Raw genomic sequence first — 16,906 nt, forward strand, 5'->3', positions numbered from 1 at the left:
TAAAATAAATATTAATGTCTAAATAAAAAAAAAAAAATAAATAAAGAATGAAAAAGAAAATTACAAATTCAGTCAGTTCAGTATATCGAACAATTGATTGATTTTTTGCATTTTCGTTACGAATATTTTATAATATACATAATTAAAATGCGAATAAAATTTAAATAAAAATGAAATAATTAAATAGAAAAAAAAGAAAAATTAATTTTCGTTAACGTTAATATAAAAATATAAAATATATATATATATATATCCCATTACCTTTCTTATCTGCATAACACATGTATTAGTAACAAATTAAACGATAACGATTCTATCAGAAAGAAATAATTTCGTTAAATCATTTTGTACGACAGTAACAGCATGCACGCATGCACACACACAACATGCAAGCACACACTTCTCAGTCTTGTTACAATCAAAACACCCTAAAGAAGGATATTTATAAAAAATGTTAAAATGAATCTCGAGAATATTATATATATATATATATATATTATATATATATATATAAATATATACCCTAACATCATGATTTCATTTCATAATTCGATATAATATTAAAAAATGTAAGGTATGACGTCATGGTAAGGATGGAGAATAATGCAAAATAAAACGTACTCAAAAAACACGCGTACCTTGCTCAAATCTAAAGGATTATCACTCAAGTGTACTACAGCACCAGGATGGGTCTTTCTAGATCTGGAAAATATATATACATATATTATATATACGTGTGCGTGTATGTATGTGCGTGTATGTAAGTATGCGATGTTGTATTATAAATGTATATGCCGTGTTCGCATACGTAATTTATATGCCTTTATCAATAAGGATTAATTTGTATGCTCGAACATACGTATCGTCGTGTATCGTGTTTAAAAAAGAAAAAAAAAAAGAAGAAAGTATTCGATTATCATTCTTTTACCACAATTCAACCAATTGTGCACGCAAACGATGTTCTTTTGTGAAAAAAAAAAAAAAAAAAAAAAAGAATACTTGATTTCATTTAAGCTTGGCTCGACTCTCTGATACTTCTCCTCTGTACTTCTTGCTTCTTTCCAAACGAGCGTATCTCGTTAGTATGCTTCGAATTAGTTACATACAATACAACGTAATCGTAATCTATTACAACAACACGAAAAAAAAAAAAAAAAAAAAAGAGAAAAAAAAATAAAACAATAAGAAAAAATTAAAACAAGAAATTAAAATAGATGCACAAAATACAATGAAAGCTGTGCTTGTGCTTAATGCGTAACGTATACATAATAATACATGTCGTATACATCTCGTAAAATCCTGAAATGAATTTTAGAGAGAGAGAGAGAGAGAGAGAGAGAGAGAGAGAGAGAGAGAGAGAGAGAGAGAGAGAGAGAGAGAGAGAGAGAGAGAGAAATTAGACAAATTATATTCTATATCTATGACATTATTATTATATGTGATATCAAGAAAGCTGTAATATCTATATTTCCATATTGAAGTAATATCTCGAGTAAGGAAGAATGGATGAAACTTAAAAAAAAAAAAAAAAAAAAAAGAAAAAAGTATTAAAACGTCATAAATAATAATTAATATCAGGATAGTTTTCTTTAAATCATTTTCATAATCAATCAACATCGGATTTTTAAACATTTTTAAATAATATTATATATTTTATATTACATTTAATTTTAGAATTTGACTTTTATGACATTAACATTATTTCCCATCCTTCTTGGCTAAGAAGTCAACAACCCATTGAAAATTTTTTTTTTACCAAATTTGTTTCTATCAAAGATTTACGACATTTACGATCACTTTCTCGATCACTTCTCCCGTTAAAAATTTAATTTTAATCCACTTGTATTTTCATTCTTCTCTTTAAACCCTTTTGCTTTTAAATAAACTTTAATCGATCGATAATGCACGTTTTAAAATTGATCCTATGCATCGTTCTACCACGGATTAATGTTCCCCCTCCATACATTCACACATTATACATATGCACACATTCTAATATGACGTACTTATGATTACAAATTAAATTCCTTAATTCTAATCTCACTCATCTTTTTGAAAAATACATATAATACTTTTGAATACTTTCTGAGATACTTTTTTCAACTTTTTTTTTTTTTTTAAATTTTTGTATATCAATTTATTTCGATTAAATTTAAAGATATTATTTCTGTATTGTATCACAACGTTTTATATATATATATATATAATAATATATAAAGATTGTAAGACGTGAAAGAAATTGAAATTATATTACAATACAATAATACAATAAATTAATTTACGTTAATTAATTCCGAGATTGCATAAAAATATGTTTGTATTAAATATATATATATATATATGTTTGATCTAACGCACAAACACATATGCCTATATAAAATTTATCAAAAGCGTACAATAAATAAAGTAAGGATGGCTTCGAATCGAATTACAAATCGAAAATGTGTGTTGCTCGGGCTGTTTATTCTACGTAATATGTACGCATGTTATAATATAATTACAATATAATTAATATTATATCGATATTTGCATACTCACACTTCGATAGCCTTGTTCCAATTAATTACATATCCAGAAAGGACAAATGTTTCGATATGGAGTACATGAATGTTCCCTCGTTCCGTACCAACGTACAGCCATTTACTTTGTAATGGTAGGTGAATGCATGTTATTCTGTTTGAAATACGGAATATATTAGAACTCGTTACGCAAATTATTCACATTCACAAGTGGAATGAAGAAAATGATCTTTCAAGGATAAAGAAAATTTTATATATATATATATTCACATACTCGATTCTTTCTTCGAAACATCGAGTTTATTATTATTTCTGTTTTTATTTTCTCTTTTCTCTTTTTAGCATGTGGACGCGAGGGAAAGAAATCGTGTGTGTTAAAAAGAAAAAAAACTGACCTTTCTCTTTGGAACTTTAGACTCTGCACAACCTGTGGTATTTTCTGCCGGAAATTCCATAGATGTAAGGTATCGTCTGCAGTTGCGGAAACTAATGCTCCCTCGTTGATTAAAAATTGTAATTGTATCACCGCTGTGCATCCTTCGTGTTTGACATGCGCGTCTACACCTGGCCGGCCCAAACTATATATTATTTTCGTTTCGTTTGTAATCAATTAAGGAAATCAAGTATCGTTCCGCCTTTCATTCGATGCATCAACAACAATTGCAATTGACGAATAATTAATGTGATTTGAACGAATCGTCGCTTTCTATCTCCGGAAGAGAGTAGAGCGGGCTTTAATAATTATTTTAATTTCTACGCAAGCGTGGATTTTCTGCATTCTTCGTAGACAGAGGATCGATTCTTTACACAGAGATTTTATTGAGCAATAAAGCGCATCGTTCGGATGAAAGTAGTTACTTTGTCGCAACTACCTGTCTCGATCGCCAACTAGGAAGCTTATCGAGCTGTGATGAGCATTCACCACCTGATAACTCTTTAGTCGGAATAGACCAATAAAAGCACCCACGCGAAAGAACACACGGTTGACGAACCATAAGCACCGTGTTAATTTATCCCTCGTTCAAATGATATTTCTTGAAAAATTTCTCGAGATCTAGAAAGCTAGTCGAAAAAATAAACTTGAAAACTTTTTCTTTTTTTTCTCTTTTGAAAGAGAAGATTATTCTCTAACGTAAAAATTCAAAATCAATCAAATGCGTAATAATAGGTATATTCGACTTGCAAGAAAGAAGATTTAGAAAAAAAATTTTTCCAATCATTTGGAAAAGTAAGTTCATCCTTTTTTTTTTCTTCATTTGTAACTCTTAATTTTCAATCGTCGCGAATAAAGAGAGAGAGAGAGAGAGGGTTGAAGAAAACGAAAGGAAAATCAAGATTTATGGGCAACGTTTGTTAACAACAGTACTCATTCGATACTGATCAAATTGAGCGTATGAATGTTAAAAAAAAATGTTAAAAAAGGATACATTCTAAGAGATCCAGATTTAGTGCCAATAGCAAGAAGCCTTTGAATCGGATCGAATGCCACTGCTGTCGGCTGATGTGGAAACCCATGTCTGAATGTCTGAAACATAAAAGCATTTGTTTCATTTCATGTTTCCTGCTTTAGTCAGCTGAAAGTCTATTCAACCCCGCAAGGGGCCGCAGAACAAACGATGTAAGGTAAAAGATAGCATTGTTCCCCTGGCTTTCAATACAAGTATATTTGGCTTGTATTAAACACAACAATTTCAATACCGTTAATTTTAATCCTTCTATATATTATCCTTTCTAATAAATATCGTTCAAGTAGTAAAAATGTCCAAGCAAAACTTCTTCCCCAAAATTATTTTTCTTATTTGTCGCATTCTATTATTTCTCTTATTATGATAATAAATCATTTAACGTTTTTGCCGTCTAATTATTCTCTCAAAAAATACTTGTCACTTTTCTTTTTTTTTTTTTTTCATATCCAAATTCGATCCGGAATCGGAGTTGAGTTAAGAGAGAGGAAGGAAAATTTCAATAGCGGTAAAAGTGTTCAATCTAAAATATCAATAAAGATATTTCAATAATCTGACTTGTATATATATATATATATCAACAATCTTCCACGCGTTCGTTGTAAGTAATAATATAATTTCAATGTCTATTCCATCTGATAAATCGTATATCAGTCGTATAAAGGGAGGGGGGGAATTCGTTATTTTACCGCTGTCGATACTGTGTGTCAAGAAGTTGGTATTATGCACCGTATATCTCATTTTCTATTTTCCGGAACGATAAATATAACCGCATATCAAACATCGCTCCGTTACTCCATTTGTTAAGAAGGTCGTAAGTGGTGTATATAATTAGCGTTCGTTTCCCTGTTTGACGGAATAGAAGAAGAGGAATGTAAAAATGAACAAAAAGCAACGTCCAAGCAAATATGTTTAATAAAAAGTTAAACAAAAGAAAAAGGTATATATTTTTTTTTTTTTTAGAATCGTCGTAGAAGATATCTTATTTTTAAAATTCGTTAAGAAGGTCGTAAGTGGTGTACATAATTCCTTGTTTCCCTCATATAAAACATTACTTTTTATTGATTAATTATTTCAATAAATTTAATATTAACAATTAAAAATTTTTAATTACTCAATATTTCCAATTTTATTAACTTTCATTGTTAAATGAATATTAATTTATCTTATATAATCTCAAGGAAATTGTACAATTGAATATATTATTTATTATTTTAATTTCTAGAATAATTATTATTCGAAGTTATTTTATTTTATTAAAAAATATATTAAATCAAAAAAAAATTTAATTTTAAAAATTAATTTTTAAGTTTAATAACTGTACACTAATTATTGTAACTATTTGCAATTTGATATTTTATTTAAACTACAATAATTTTAAAATTAATCTCAAAATGAAGGAAATTTTAGTATTAGAAAAATTTTAAATTTACAATTTAATTCTTTATTAAGATTTAATACTTTAAAAATTATAAAGAAAGATTATTAAAAATTTTATATTTATAGATTTTAAGTTAACTAAGTAAACTTTTAATTTTCAAAATTAGGTATAAAAATTTTTTTTTTAAATCTTAATTATAAAACGACTCAACTAATCAAAAAAGTATTGGAACACTATATATTTTACTTTAGCTTTACGGATCAGGAATATTAGGATCATCGATAAGATTTTTAATTCGAATAGAATTAAGATCTCCAGGATCTTAGAACGAGACATGCATTTCTAATAATAATTTTTTTAGTATAGTAATACCATTTTCAATCGGAGGATTTAGTTTAAGAATGTAAAAATTAAAAGCGACGTCCCAAACAGCAACGAAAGAAAAAGGTAATAAAATTTTTACTTTTACAAAAAAATTATCAATGTGTTAGATATTAACTGATATTAACACCGTGATGATTAAGCGTGATTAACGTTCTCGATACGCGCGTCGAATTAATAAGAATCGAGCGATTATTTGGACGAATTTAACGTGATATAGTTGAAGAAAGTTAATTAATAATATCGAGTTGGAAAGTCTAGAGAAGAGCGTTCCCCAGTCTCGATTAATTCGTAAATGTGTGGAAATAAGATTGATCGTAAATAAATGGGAATTTAATCTAGGAGGATGGTGGCGAATATAAAAAAAGGAAGAAAAAAGGACAAAGCTTTGATAAAAAAAAAACTTGAGATAAGTAATTAGGATGTGCAATGCTCCGAAATAATAGAATGCTCTATTGTACGGAATATTTAAGAAAGATATATGTATCTTTACGACTGCGAGACAGATTCTTTACAAATGAATACCGCCTGTGGCTTAATTTCTCTCCACCTTTAGAAAAACAAAGTCCCGAAAACCGGAATACAGAAATTATATATTATATTCATATATTGCAGATTATTATAGATAATTTTATCTATCTTGGCAAACGGCTTATTTTTACATTATTTAATATAAAAATATAATATATATTCAAAGACGAATTCGAATAATTGCATACGTTATAATAATCAACATTCATCGTCATAAAAAGAAATACGTTTCGGTATATTTTTTCGACGTATCGATATTTCGTACAGAATTATTCTAATCGATTTGATAAACGTCATCCATAAAGTATTTTGTATTTATGATTGTATCAATATACAATGTATAAATGTAGTGTAACGTATTGGGATGAAATGGGATGTTCCACGGGAAAGAAGGATAAAGAAGGAAGAAATTCGGGACAAAGTAGGGTTAGGATTAATTTGACGCCCTAAAAGAGATAGATATATGTTAAAATCGATTCTGATGCAGCACTACTGCCTTTCCACTGGTCATGAAAACTGCCCTCGTTCCATTTCACCAGAACGGAGAAGTAGGTTAAAATACAGCAATACGAAACTTATGAACACGCCTTACCCGATATGCCCGATTTTAACTTTCCGGAGGTGGTCCCTGGTCAATTTCCGCGTTACAGTGTTGCGGCCAGTGTTGCAGACTACCCAAGCGTCCAATATACTCGTATAAATTGATACGCGCTATAAAAATATCGAAGCGATTGTACGCGAGTTTCAGCGATTCGAGAGAATAAACAAATCGAATCTCTCGGTTTCTTTTCTTTTCTTTTCTTTTTTTTTCTCCTTTTTATTTTTGATTGAAACTGATTGGACGAGAGACAGAAATATTGTTTGCCTGGAGAATTAACTTGATACATCTTGAAAACAATTGTTGTTTTAAACGATGAATAATATCGTTGCAAATCTTTGTTGAAAAATAAGCATTTTATTGCAAGGATAACAACGTGACAATATATATTTGCACGATTACATATTAATTATTATACCATAGAATATCCGTCGAGTTAATTTACGCAAAAATGGTTTATTTTTCACCCTCTTATCTAACTGTGACAACATTCTTGCGTAATATTTTATTCAATACGATAATTCACGGACGGAATTTATAATTTATGTCTTTATATATGTTATACTTTAACATCATTTAATTTTAATATTTTCATATTTATAATTTAGAATTATTGTATGTGAACGTGAATCTCGCGTATTAAGTGTTATTTTAAAGGCTATATCGAACGACGTATTGCGTTAACAATCGAAGATTTTCCCTCACGAGAGATTTCATTGGCTAAGTACTTGTCGTAAAAAGTGTACATGTAACAAGTTGCACGCTACGCCTGCAATGAATCACAAAAGTATTTGCAAGTATTCGTAATGATTTGTCGATTTCATAGCTTTATCACGTCTATAACTTTATTTTTCGAAAGCATGGAAAATTTGTTGACACTTTATTTATTCGATAATAATCCGCATTATTCATTAAGTATGATTATAAGTAAGTAGTATAGCGTAAATAATGTAATAACTGATGAAATATAAAAAGATATATATATATAGAACTTTAAATGCAGAATTAATTTAAAAAACGTTATCGTTATATTGATTAATCTTTTTCTTTTTTTTTTTCAAATATAAAAATTAATATTATTATTTAAGACCGGCGTGATAAGTAAAGAAAGTCACGCAATTGAAACTAGCTTAATCTGTAATCTAATCGAGAAAATGCAATATGTATTACAGTGAATATAATTATATGGCATATTTTCACTTGCTTACAAATAACGTTTAACGATAAAACATTCATTTGATTAAGTAAGTAACATATTTGAATTACCGAGATCAAGTTTTTTTACAAGGCGTTTATTTCTCTGATACTTTCTTAATACTTTATTGAAATATATAAAAAAAGAAAAAAAATAGAATTTAAATATTTCAACTTTATAACGCTTTTTTATTTTACCTGTTAGAAAGGAATTTCTTGAAAAATAGATTTTTTTTTACGATATTAATTGTCTTCCCATTTCTTCAAAAAATTTTACATCTTATCTTATTTCAATTAAAGTCTCATAGGCCAAATTTTTTGTTCTGTATATCATTATATATTTTCTTTAATCTACTATCTATTTTAGTATCTACTTCTATTCATAAATAATCCAGATTAACAATTAATGATTCATAGAAAAAAAAAAAAAAATGATTAAAAAATTTTTAACGCGCAAATAAAATATATCTTGAAATTGATTTTATAAAGTTTTTTAATAAATTCTTGAAGCGAGGTAAAACGAAAAAATCAATTATAAGTTTTAAAATTAATTTTTAAATCATTGTTAGCAAGCATTTGATAAATTTTATATTAAATTTCAATTTTAATCTACTTTGATTTTTCCTCAGTAAGTATATTATATATATATATATATGTTATCAATAATACATATAGAAATTAATTTTTCGACGAACTAAACTAGAAATATATTTAAAAAATAATTAAAATTTGAATGTTAAAATTCAACTGTTACGTAAGTATTTTTCATAGTATCAGCAGTTAACATTTGCTTTCTCCAAGATCGTATTGCTGAAACAACACATTGATATAATTACGCGAAACGGCACATTTTTACACTTTAAAAATTAATTATATATGTTTATAACCGATGTGTAAAAAAAGATCAGAAATTTGATGTTCTATAATAATTTCTTAAATGTAAAAAATTCTTCATTAAACAATTAAAGTTTTTCAAGAGCTTTTTTTTCTATAATATTAAAGGCCTCTTTATACGTTATTTTATTCTAGCAACAGAAAAAAAAAAAAAAAAAAAAAGAGATTCGCCCATATCTGTTGAAAAAAATCTGTTGAGAAAATCTGTTCGATAATTTCTGTTCGATATTTATTCGTAATTGCGCTTCTAAACATCCATAATCATGCGTACAATCAATATATACAGTTCATGAATAATAAATAATATTGAGAAATATTAACATTTTATTTTATATCGTATGTGTTACATTATAACAGATTATTTATGTACTTTGAGTTGAAATTTCATTTTGCCAGTAACAGTTTATATCAGTTTATATAGGTGACATAATTGTTTTTAAAGATGGATAAACCGATACGCATGACATAAAAGATAGAGAAATTCGTTTCGATATTGCTATCGACACAGCTGTGTCGAATCCCGGCCTGCAGTCGTTTCCATTAAAAGTAACCTCTTTTATGCGCGCTTTTATTTTGCAATGTTTGTCGCAGTAGTTTAAACATAAGCTTTATACTTTGAATTAATTGTGATATAAATTATATATAATTAAATATTCATACATCAAAACGGATGCATTGATAAAAATAAAAAGAAAAATAATAATTGCAATATTATAAATAAAACGATATATAAAACAAATAAATTATGTTAATATTTTCATTACTTAAAATAGCCACAAAGTGGTGATTGTTATGTGTAATGTATATAATATAAAAAATATAAAAATTTTAAATCTTCTAAAAGTTTTACATTTCGAGCTTTTTTTTTCTTTCTAAAAATAACAAATTTATTTGAATATCCAATGAATTATGAACAATTAATTAAAACACAAATTTCAATCAATATCGTTATGCACAATTATTATGAATTTTGAGTTTTATATTTCTAATTAATTTCGTTCATATTTTATAAAAATATCATATTTATTTTTTAAAAAATTTATTAAAAACAATGTTTTTATCTATTATTCTTGAATTTCCTATATTCTATATACCGTTTGTGTTTATACACATACAAATAAAAAATAAAAATAAAAAAATTTCATGAAATCAGGTTAAATCTTTAAATTTATTTTTCTCAAAAATAGTAAAAATATAATATTTATATAGTAAATAATTATTATGTACATTTTATATAAATTATATAATTTTAGTTCTTAATTTTTAATTTTTCTTAATTTTTCTTGCTCACGTTGTTAAAATAAAAAATGTTGTTAAAATAATGTTAATATGTTGTAACGTTTATTCGAATTATTTTTCATCATCAGGTTTGAATAATTTTCAAATGATATTCATATTTTCCTATGTCACGTTGATACGCGATCCACAAATGTTAGCTTGATAATATATTATATACATATACTTAGGATAAACTATCGATATCAGATATGCACCATGCAAGTGCATATTGTTCTTTTCTTTCGCATAATATAGTAATCTTCTTTTATTTAGAATGTTAAAGATATCAATCGATTAAAATTTTCAATATTCGTTCAATATTAAATGAAGAAATAAATATAAAGTTTTGAAAAAATTAAAAATAATGATTAATTCTTTTATTTAAATTCATATAAATTTTTTCTTCGGAACAATCAATATAATAGGAATTAAACAAATTGATTTAAAGATCGAACATTAAAGTTTTTAAAACATATTCGAAATAATTTGAGAACTTATTATATTATAAAAAAAAATTTCAATTAGCATTCATAAGAAAGTGTTTTTTATACATGTTCATACGTAAATTTTTTTCATTCTTTCAATTTATTTATTATATAATTATAATTTGAATAGTTTTCTCACAATAGTTAATTTATATATTCATGATATGATATTTGTCACAATTATATATATTTTTAACAAATAATCGCTTAATTTAATTATATTTAGATTTATTTATTCGATATTTATTTAAATTAATAATTACATTTATATTAAGTTTAAAATAATAATTAAAATTTCGAATATATTTAATATATACTAAATATGTATAATTAAATTTTTTTACTTTTAATTGTTTTTATAATGACTTTTTTATAATCTTATTTATAATTATTTTCAAATCCTCCTATATGTGATTAATAGCAACAATATCATAGCATACACTATTTCCACGATAATGTAACATAATATAACATCGATAATTTTACTTTAATACGATATAATTATATATTATTAATTTATATATAATTATATGTATCTAATTAATGTATTAATTTCATAATTATATATAAATCATATAACCATAATAAAATATGTAAAAGATAAACTCAAAATAGATCGCAAAATGCAATTAATTTTTTTTTAATTAGGTCATTCCAATTATAAACTAGAAACATAATTTTCAAAAGAAAATAATATTACAGATTGAAAATATATAAAAATGTGCAAATTACTTTCATACATCTTAAAATTGAATAAAATAATTGAAAGTCTATTTATATATGTATAACTTGAAATTAATAATATGTTATTGTCACTGACCTTCTTTACTTGAAAATGTTCCGGTCGTAAATTTTCGACGATTTCTTGATCGGGTTTGACGGGTTGCGGCACCGACGATCGGAAACCGTCAAGCACGCCTTTAATTGTAAACTTCTTCATTACGAATCGAAGATAACACCTAAAGGATCACATGTGCAGCAGCAATACAAATTCAACTCTTCTTAGAGTTCCAAGTCAAAATACGTAGTTTTTAAAAAATGCGATTAACAAAAAACTACAAATTTCTTAATAATAAGAATTTTCAATATGTTCTATTTAAAAGTTTCTTTTTCCGCAAAAAATTACCGATGACATCTTTGCGTACAAATGGTACAAGTGTCACTCATCGATATTTCGAGTCTTACGAAACTTCTACATTTTGACAGAACAACGATAACGTCGAAGAGGCACTACAGCACATTTCGATATCATAATACTTTGTGTAAATATAGGCGCACACGTTACCGTAACAATTTATCGCCACGTTTTTTATAAATGCTGCGTGATCAGAATTGTTTTCGTAGTTGACAGCAATGCAGTGTTGTTTAATCGTGTCAGGATCAATAACTGGCAACAGGCTCATGTGGACTCTTGCACGACCGCGAACCAATTCTGTGCGCAATCGTGAACGAAACTTTATGCCAAGTTTTTATGACAAGTTCGTATCATCATTAAAATAATCTAGAAACAAAAATAGGTAATTTAAAAATATTGATCTATTTAATTAACTATAAATTATAAATTATTTTAATTATAAATCTTAATTATAAACAATAAATTATACTTTAAATTATATTTAATTTATATTTGTAAATTTCGTATTTAATTATTTAAATATAAATTGAGGTTTAGAATGAAACTCGCATTCTAGTATATTAAACATTCATATAATTCACTAAATAAAAATTTATTTAAAAAATTAGTTTTTATTTAATACATATTTTTTATATGATTTTATTATATATATATATATATTTATTATTTATGTAATAATAAATATTAATAATAATATATAACAAATCTGAATATTATATTCCTATTAATGTTATAGTATTTTTTCTAGGGATCTTAGATCTTTTTAGATGAATATACTATATATAGATTTTAGATACAAACTGCCAATCAAATTACTAAATATTACTAGTTTTGATGCTCCGCATTTTTTTGTAATTTTATAAAATATTTGTTTATCACGATACAAAAAATTTCTAATGATTGGATTAAAATTTTTATTGAATTAATAATAAAATTTTATTTACATGTTTAAAGCCTATTGTAAAAAATACAATTTCTTCTTTTTCTTAATTTACAATTGAATTACTTTTACTATTATATACAAATTTACTATTAATATACTATTATATACAATATAATATACAAATTTTTATTTAAAATCATTAATAAAATAATTTTTAGATTATTTATTTTTTAATGATATACATATAATCATATAAAACTTCAATTCAATATAAGAAATTACAAAACATTTAAAAAATTTACTTCATATATCATATTCTTATAATTTATTTTACAATATTTATTTTTAATTTTTTATATTTTTAAAATTAAAGAAAATATTTAAGAAAAAGTTTATTTTTTTTTTAATATTTACAATTTTATTATAATTAATTTTAATCTTACTTTTAATATGTTGTATAAACATATTATATATTTCATTTATATTAAATATTATATATTTTATTTATATATATATATACATATATTTATAAAAAATAATTCATATATATCAAAATAAAAAAAATTTAAACATTCATTTGATTACTTATTTAGTATAAAATATTTATTATCATATTGTAGTCATATGTTTTATTTTCAATCTCTAAATAACTTTTCTTTATTTCATTTTAATATGTTTAATTTTAAAAATCATTTAATATGCTATTATTTTGAATATTTTCGTAAATGAACAATGTATACGTAAACATATGAAGAATCATTGATAAGGTTGGTAGTATCCAAAACTATTTATTATTATTATGATATATTCGGAACAGAATTTGTGAAAGGTAACCATTAATTTTTTATCATATTAATATTTTAAATATATTTAAAACATTTATATATATATATATATATATATATATATATAAATTAAATTTTAAATGATAAATATATTTATTAGAAAATTTGGAATGTATTACAGATTGAAAATATTGTATGATAAAAATATTATTTCAGGAAAATTTTCAGAAGGAATATATAAGTTAAAATTATCTCAAAAAAATGAGTCTAGGTAATGTAGCACCCAAATTTCGTGATACTTTTCATCTAGCAAATAAAGATGTATTAAGATGGTTCCCTGGACATATGGGTAAAGGATTAAAACAAATGCGGCATCAGTTAAAAAATGTAGATTGTATCATTGAAGTTCATGATGCAAGAATTCCAATTTCTGGACATTATGCAGATTTTAACAATGTTTTAACTGGATTGAAACCTCATATTTTTATATTAAACAAAATAGATTTAAGTGATATGAGATTTAAGGATTCTATAATAGAATGCTTAAATAAAAAGGGATTATTTAATATATTATTTACTAATTTTAAAAATGTAAAATGTGAAGGTGTTAGAGAATTAATACCTTTAGCACAAAAATTAATTAAAAATTCAAATCGATATAATAGATCAGAGGAATCTTCATTTCAAATGATGATTATTGGTATTCCAAATGTAGGAAAATCATCATTAATTAATCGATTAAGAAGTAATATCCTGCATAAAAGTAATGCTGTACAAGTTGGTGGTATTGCTGGTATTACACGATCTGTATCGACAAGAGTTAAAATATCAGAAAATCCAAATATCTATGTTTTAGATACACCTGGAATTTTAATTCCTAAAATAAATGATATAAATACTGGTCTGAAATTAGCATTAGCTAGTTGTATGCAAGATCATTTAGTGGGACCAGAACTACTTGCAGATTTTTTGTTATTTTGGTTAAATAAACATGAACGATTTGAATATGTACAAAAATTAGGATTAACAAAGCCATCTGATAATATATCAGATGTTCTTATATATATTGCAGCAAAATTGAAAAAAACTTTAAAAATTAAGAATTATGATGGTAAAAAAATTATAAAGCCAGATTTAAGATTTGCAGCAGAATATTTCCTTTCTTTATTTAGAAAAGGAGAATTAGGTTATTATTGCTTAGATGAAGATTTATTACCATTATTATCAACAAGATGAAATTCAAATATAAAATATAGGTATCATATATTATTAAATTTGTTTATACATATTTTTATATATAATATAATAAATCTTGAAAATTTTTAAAAATTTTGAAATATCCATAATATTATGTAAATAATATTTAGTAAAAATAGTGTTAGAGATATATAATTATTTTACTACATATTCAAATATTAAATCTTAAATTATATCAAATGTATATGATAATATACATATTGCAATAATATGTATATTATCATAATTCAAAAAAAAGAAAATTTATTTTTAACATATAAATTATTTTCATATTATATCTATAGTACATACATTTTTTTATATAATTGTACAATTTTTTCAATGAAATTTTCAAAATTATTTTCTTTAGATTTTTTAATTTTATAAATTTGTTATGTCGTTATGTCGTTATGTACCGTTATGTTGATATACGGTCCCCTCCTCGTAAAATAGTCTTACTTTCACTTATTTCTACTTCGAAATTTAACAATGTTATAACAGTTTGTAAGTTTTTCAAAGATAACATTGTTTAAAAAATATTTTTAATAGAATTATTAATGCAAATATTATATTAGAATTGATTTGTTATTATTTCATTGAATATAATTTAAATTGTAATAATTATTTTTTTAATGAATTAAAATTATAATTAAATAGCAATGTTTGCAAGGCTGACATTTTATCCAACATTAGTTTATAATATATTAATGGAAAAAATTTCATCAAGAAATTGGTACGATAGAATTGATGAAACTGTTATATTAGGTGCTTTACCATTTCGAAGTATGACAAAACAGGTATATAATTATTATAATATTATAAATAATTTTAATAATTAATTCTTAAACTTCAAAAATAAATAATAAATATTTAAGAAAAATTTAAGAAATATATACGTACATAATTTAAAAAATTAAAAAATTACGTTCGGAAAAATAAGATCTATAAAATTTTAGTTAATAGCTGAAGAAAATGTTCGAGCTGTTGTTTCAATGAATGAAGATTATGAATTATGGTTGTTTTCCAATGAAAAGGTATATATATATATATTGAAATTACTATTATGTAAATGAAAGTTTTTAATAAGTTTTATTTTATATTAAAATAATATCAGAATCAATAAACAATATTTAATTGCTTGATATTATATATTTTCTAGGAATGGAATAAAAATAACATAGAATTTTTACAATTATCTGTAACAGATATTTTTGAATCACCTTCACAAGAAAAGTTACATCTTGGTGTAAATTTTATCAATAAATTTCGTGATGTTGAAAATACATTAAATAATTCTATTAATTCTGATAAAAGTTATCCTAAAAGTGTTTATGTACACTGTAAAGCAGGGAGAACACGTAGTGCAACATTAGTTGGATGTTATTTAATGATGGTAAGATAATTGAAAATGTATGAATTAAATTTTTTAAAAAATTTTATATAATGTAATCCTTCAATAAAATATTTAATATTATATATTATAATGTATTTCTAGAAGAATCAATGGACTCCAGAAGAAGCAATAGCATATATAGAGCAAAAAAGACCACATATATTATTACACAAACAGCAATGGAATGCATTGACACTCTTTTATAATAATCATATAAAAAAATAATGAATAATCCAAATATATATATGTATATAATTATTAATATAAAATATATATAATAATATAATATAAAAAGAATTATTAGACAATGCTATGTAAAGTTAATGTTAATATATATATATCACTTTACAAAACAGATTTCTAACTTTTTTTAGTAATAAGAATAATTAACGAATATTTCTAATTTTATAACATATAATTTTTGAAAATCTTATATAAAATTTATACCTAAAATAAAAAAAAATTGAAATTTCTACAATAAATATAAATTATTAAAATTTTAGTGCAAAATTAAATTATAATTATTAATGATTTAAAATTTATAGATTATAATGTATAATATTGAAATGTAATAATTATATTAATGCAATAATTTGTGTTATTCTATTGTACTATATTATTTCAACTTTTTTTACATAAAATTTACGAATATAATCAATGATAATAAATAAGAAAAAAAAATTTTATATAGAAATATATTTGAAATTTTTATTAAGAAATAGAAATATAAATTCAATTGAATGTTCAAAC

The 16,906-nt window shown here is 24.1% G+C and overlaps 3 protein-coding genes across 10 annotated transcripts in view; 2 read left to right on the top strand and 1 right to left on the bottom strand.

The window, feature by feature from the left end:
* Tomosyn (syntaxin-binding protein tomosyn) overlaps window positions 1-12,225 on the bottom strand; it is a 39,843-nt gene extending 27,618 nt beyond the window's left edge. For 5 of the 6 annotated variants that reach the window (XM_086916502.1, XM_086916504.1, XM_086916501.1 and 2 more), the window contains exons 1-5: window positions 11,545-12,225; window positions 3,947-4,044; window positions 2,915-3,097; window positions 2,539-2,673; window positions 639-702 (exon numbers count right to left, since the gene is read on the bottom strand). In XM_086916502.1, the coding sequence (XP_086772628.1) occupies window positions 639-702; window positions 2,539-2,673; window positions 2,915-3,097; window positions 3,947-4,044; window positions 11,545-11,664 (600 nt within the window). In that variant the 5' untranslated portion in view covers window positions 11,665-12,225. The remainder of the gene's footprint in view (window positions 1-638; window positions 703-2,538; window positions 2,674-2,914; window positions 3,098-3,946; window positions 4,045-11,544) is intronic. The other variant, XM_086916503.1, reaches the window with a different exon arrangement.
* A 1,205-nt stretch (window positions 12,226-13,430) lies between these two features.
* PTPMT1 (protein tyrosine phosphatase, mitochondrial 1) lies at window positions 13,431-16,509 on the top strand. 2 transcript variants are annotated; one of them, XM_086916541.1, is made up of 6 exons: window positions 13,431-13,509; window positions 13,744-13,798; window positions 15,421-15,560; window positions 15,720-15,797; window positions 15,923-16,156; window positions 16,259-16,509. In XM_086916541.1, exons 2-6 carry the CDS (start codon window positions 13,789-13,791, stop codon window positions 16,379-16,381), a joined length of 585 nt encoding a protein of 194 aa, XP_086772667.1. In that variant the 5' UTR covers window positions 13,431-13,509; window positions 13,744-13,788; the 3' UTR covers window positions 16,382-16,509. The 2 variants fall into 2 exon arrangements, with proteins under 2 accessions (XP_086772667.1, XP_003692727.2); XM_003692679.4 differs by having other exon boundaries at window positions 13,501-13,571.
* On the top strand, window positions 13,536-16,509 carry LOC100872172 (mitochondrial GTPase 1). Of its 2 annotated transcripts, XM_003692855.4 has the most exons (6): window positions 13,536-13,571; window positions 13,744-14,783; window positions 15,421-15,560; window positions 15,720-15,797; window positions 15,923-16,156; window positions 16,259-16,509. In XM_003692855.4, exon 2 carries the CDS (start codon window positions 13,789-13,791, stop codon window positions 14,761-14,763), a length of 975 nt encoding a protein of 324 aa, XP_003692903.1. In that variant the 5' UTR covers window positions 13,536-13,571; window positions 13,744-13,788; the 3' UTR covers window positions 14,764-14,783; window positions 15,421-15,560; window positions 15,720-15,797; window positions 15,923-16,156; window positions 16,259-16,509. The 2 variants fall into 2 exon arrangements, with proteins under 2 accessions (XP_003692903.1, XP_086772665.1); XM_086916539.1 differs by lacking the exon at window positions 13,536-13,571 and having other exon boundaries at window positions 13,789-14,783; window positions 15,529-15,560.
* Window positions 16,510-16,906: the final 397 nt, after the last annotated feature.

The sequence above is a fragment of the Apis florea genome, unplaced genomic scaffold (genome assembly GCF_048593485.1).
Source record: "Apis florea isolate Af1SG1 unplaced genomic scaffold, ASM4859348v1 contig_3802_pilon, whole genome shotgun sequence".
NCBI classification, from domain to species: domain Eukaryota; kingdom Metazoa; phylum Arthropoda; class Insecta; order Hymenoptera; family Apidae; genus Apis; species Apis florea.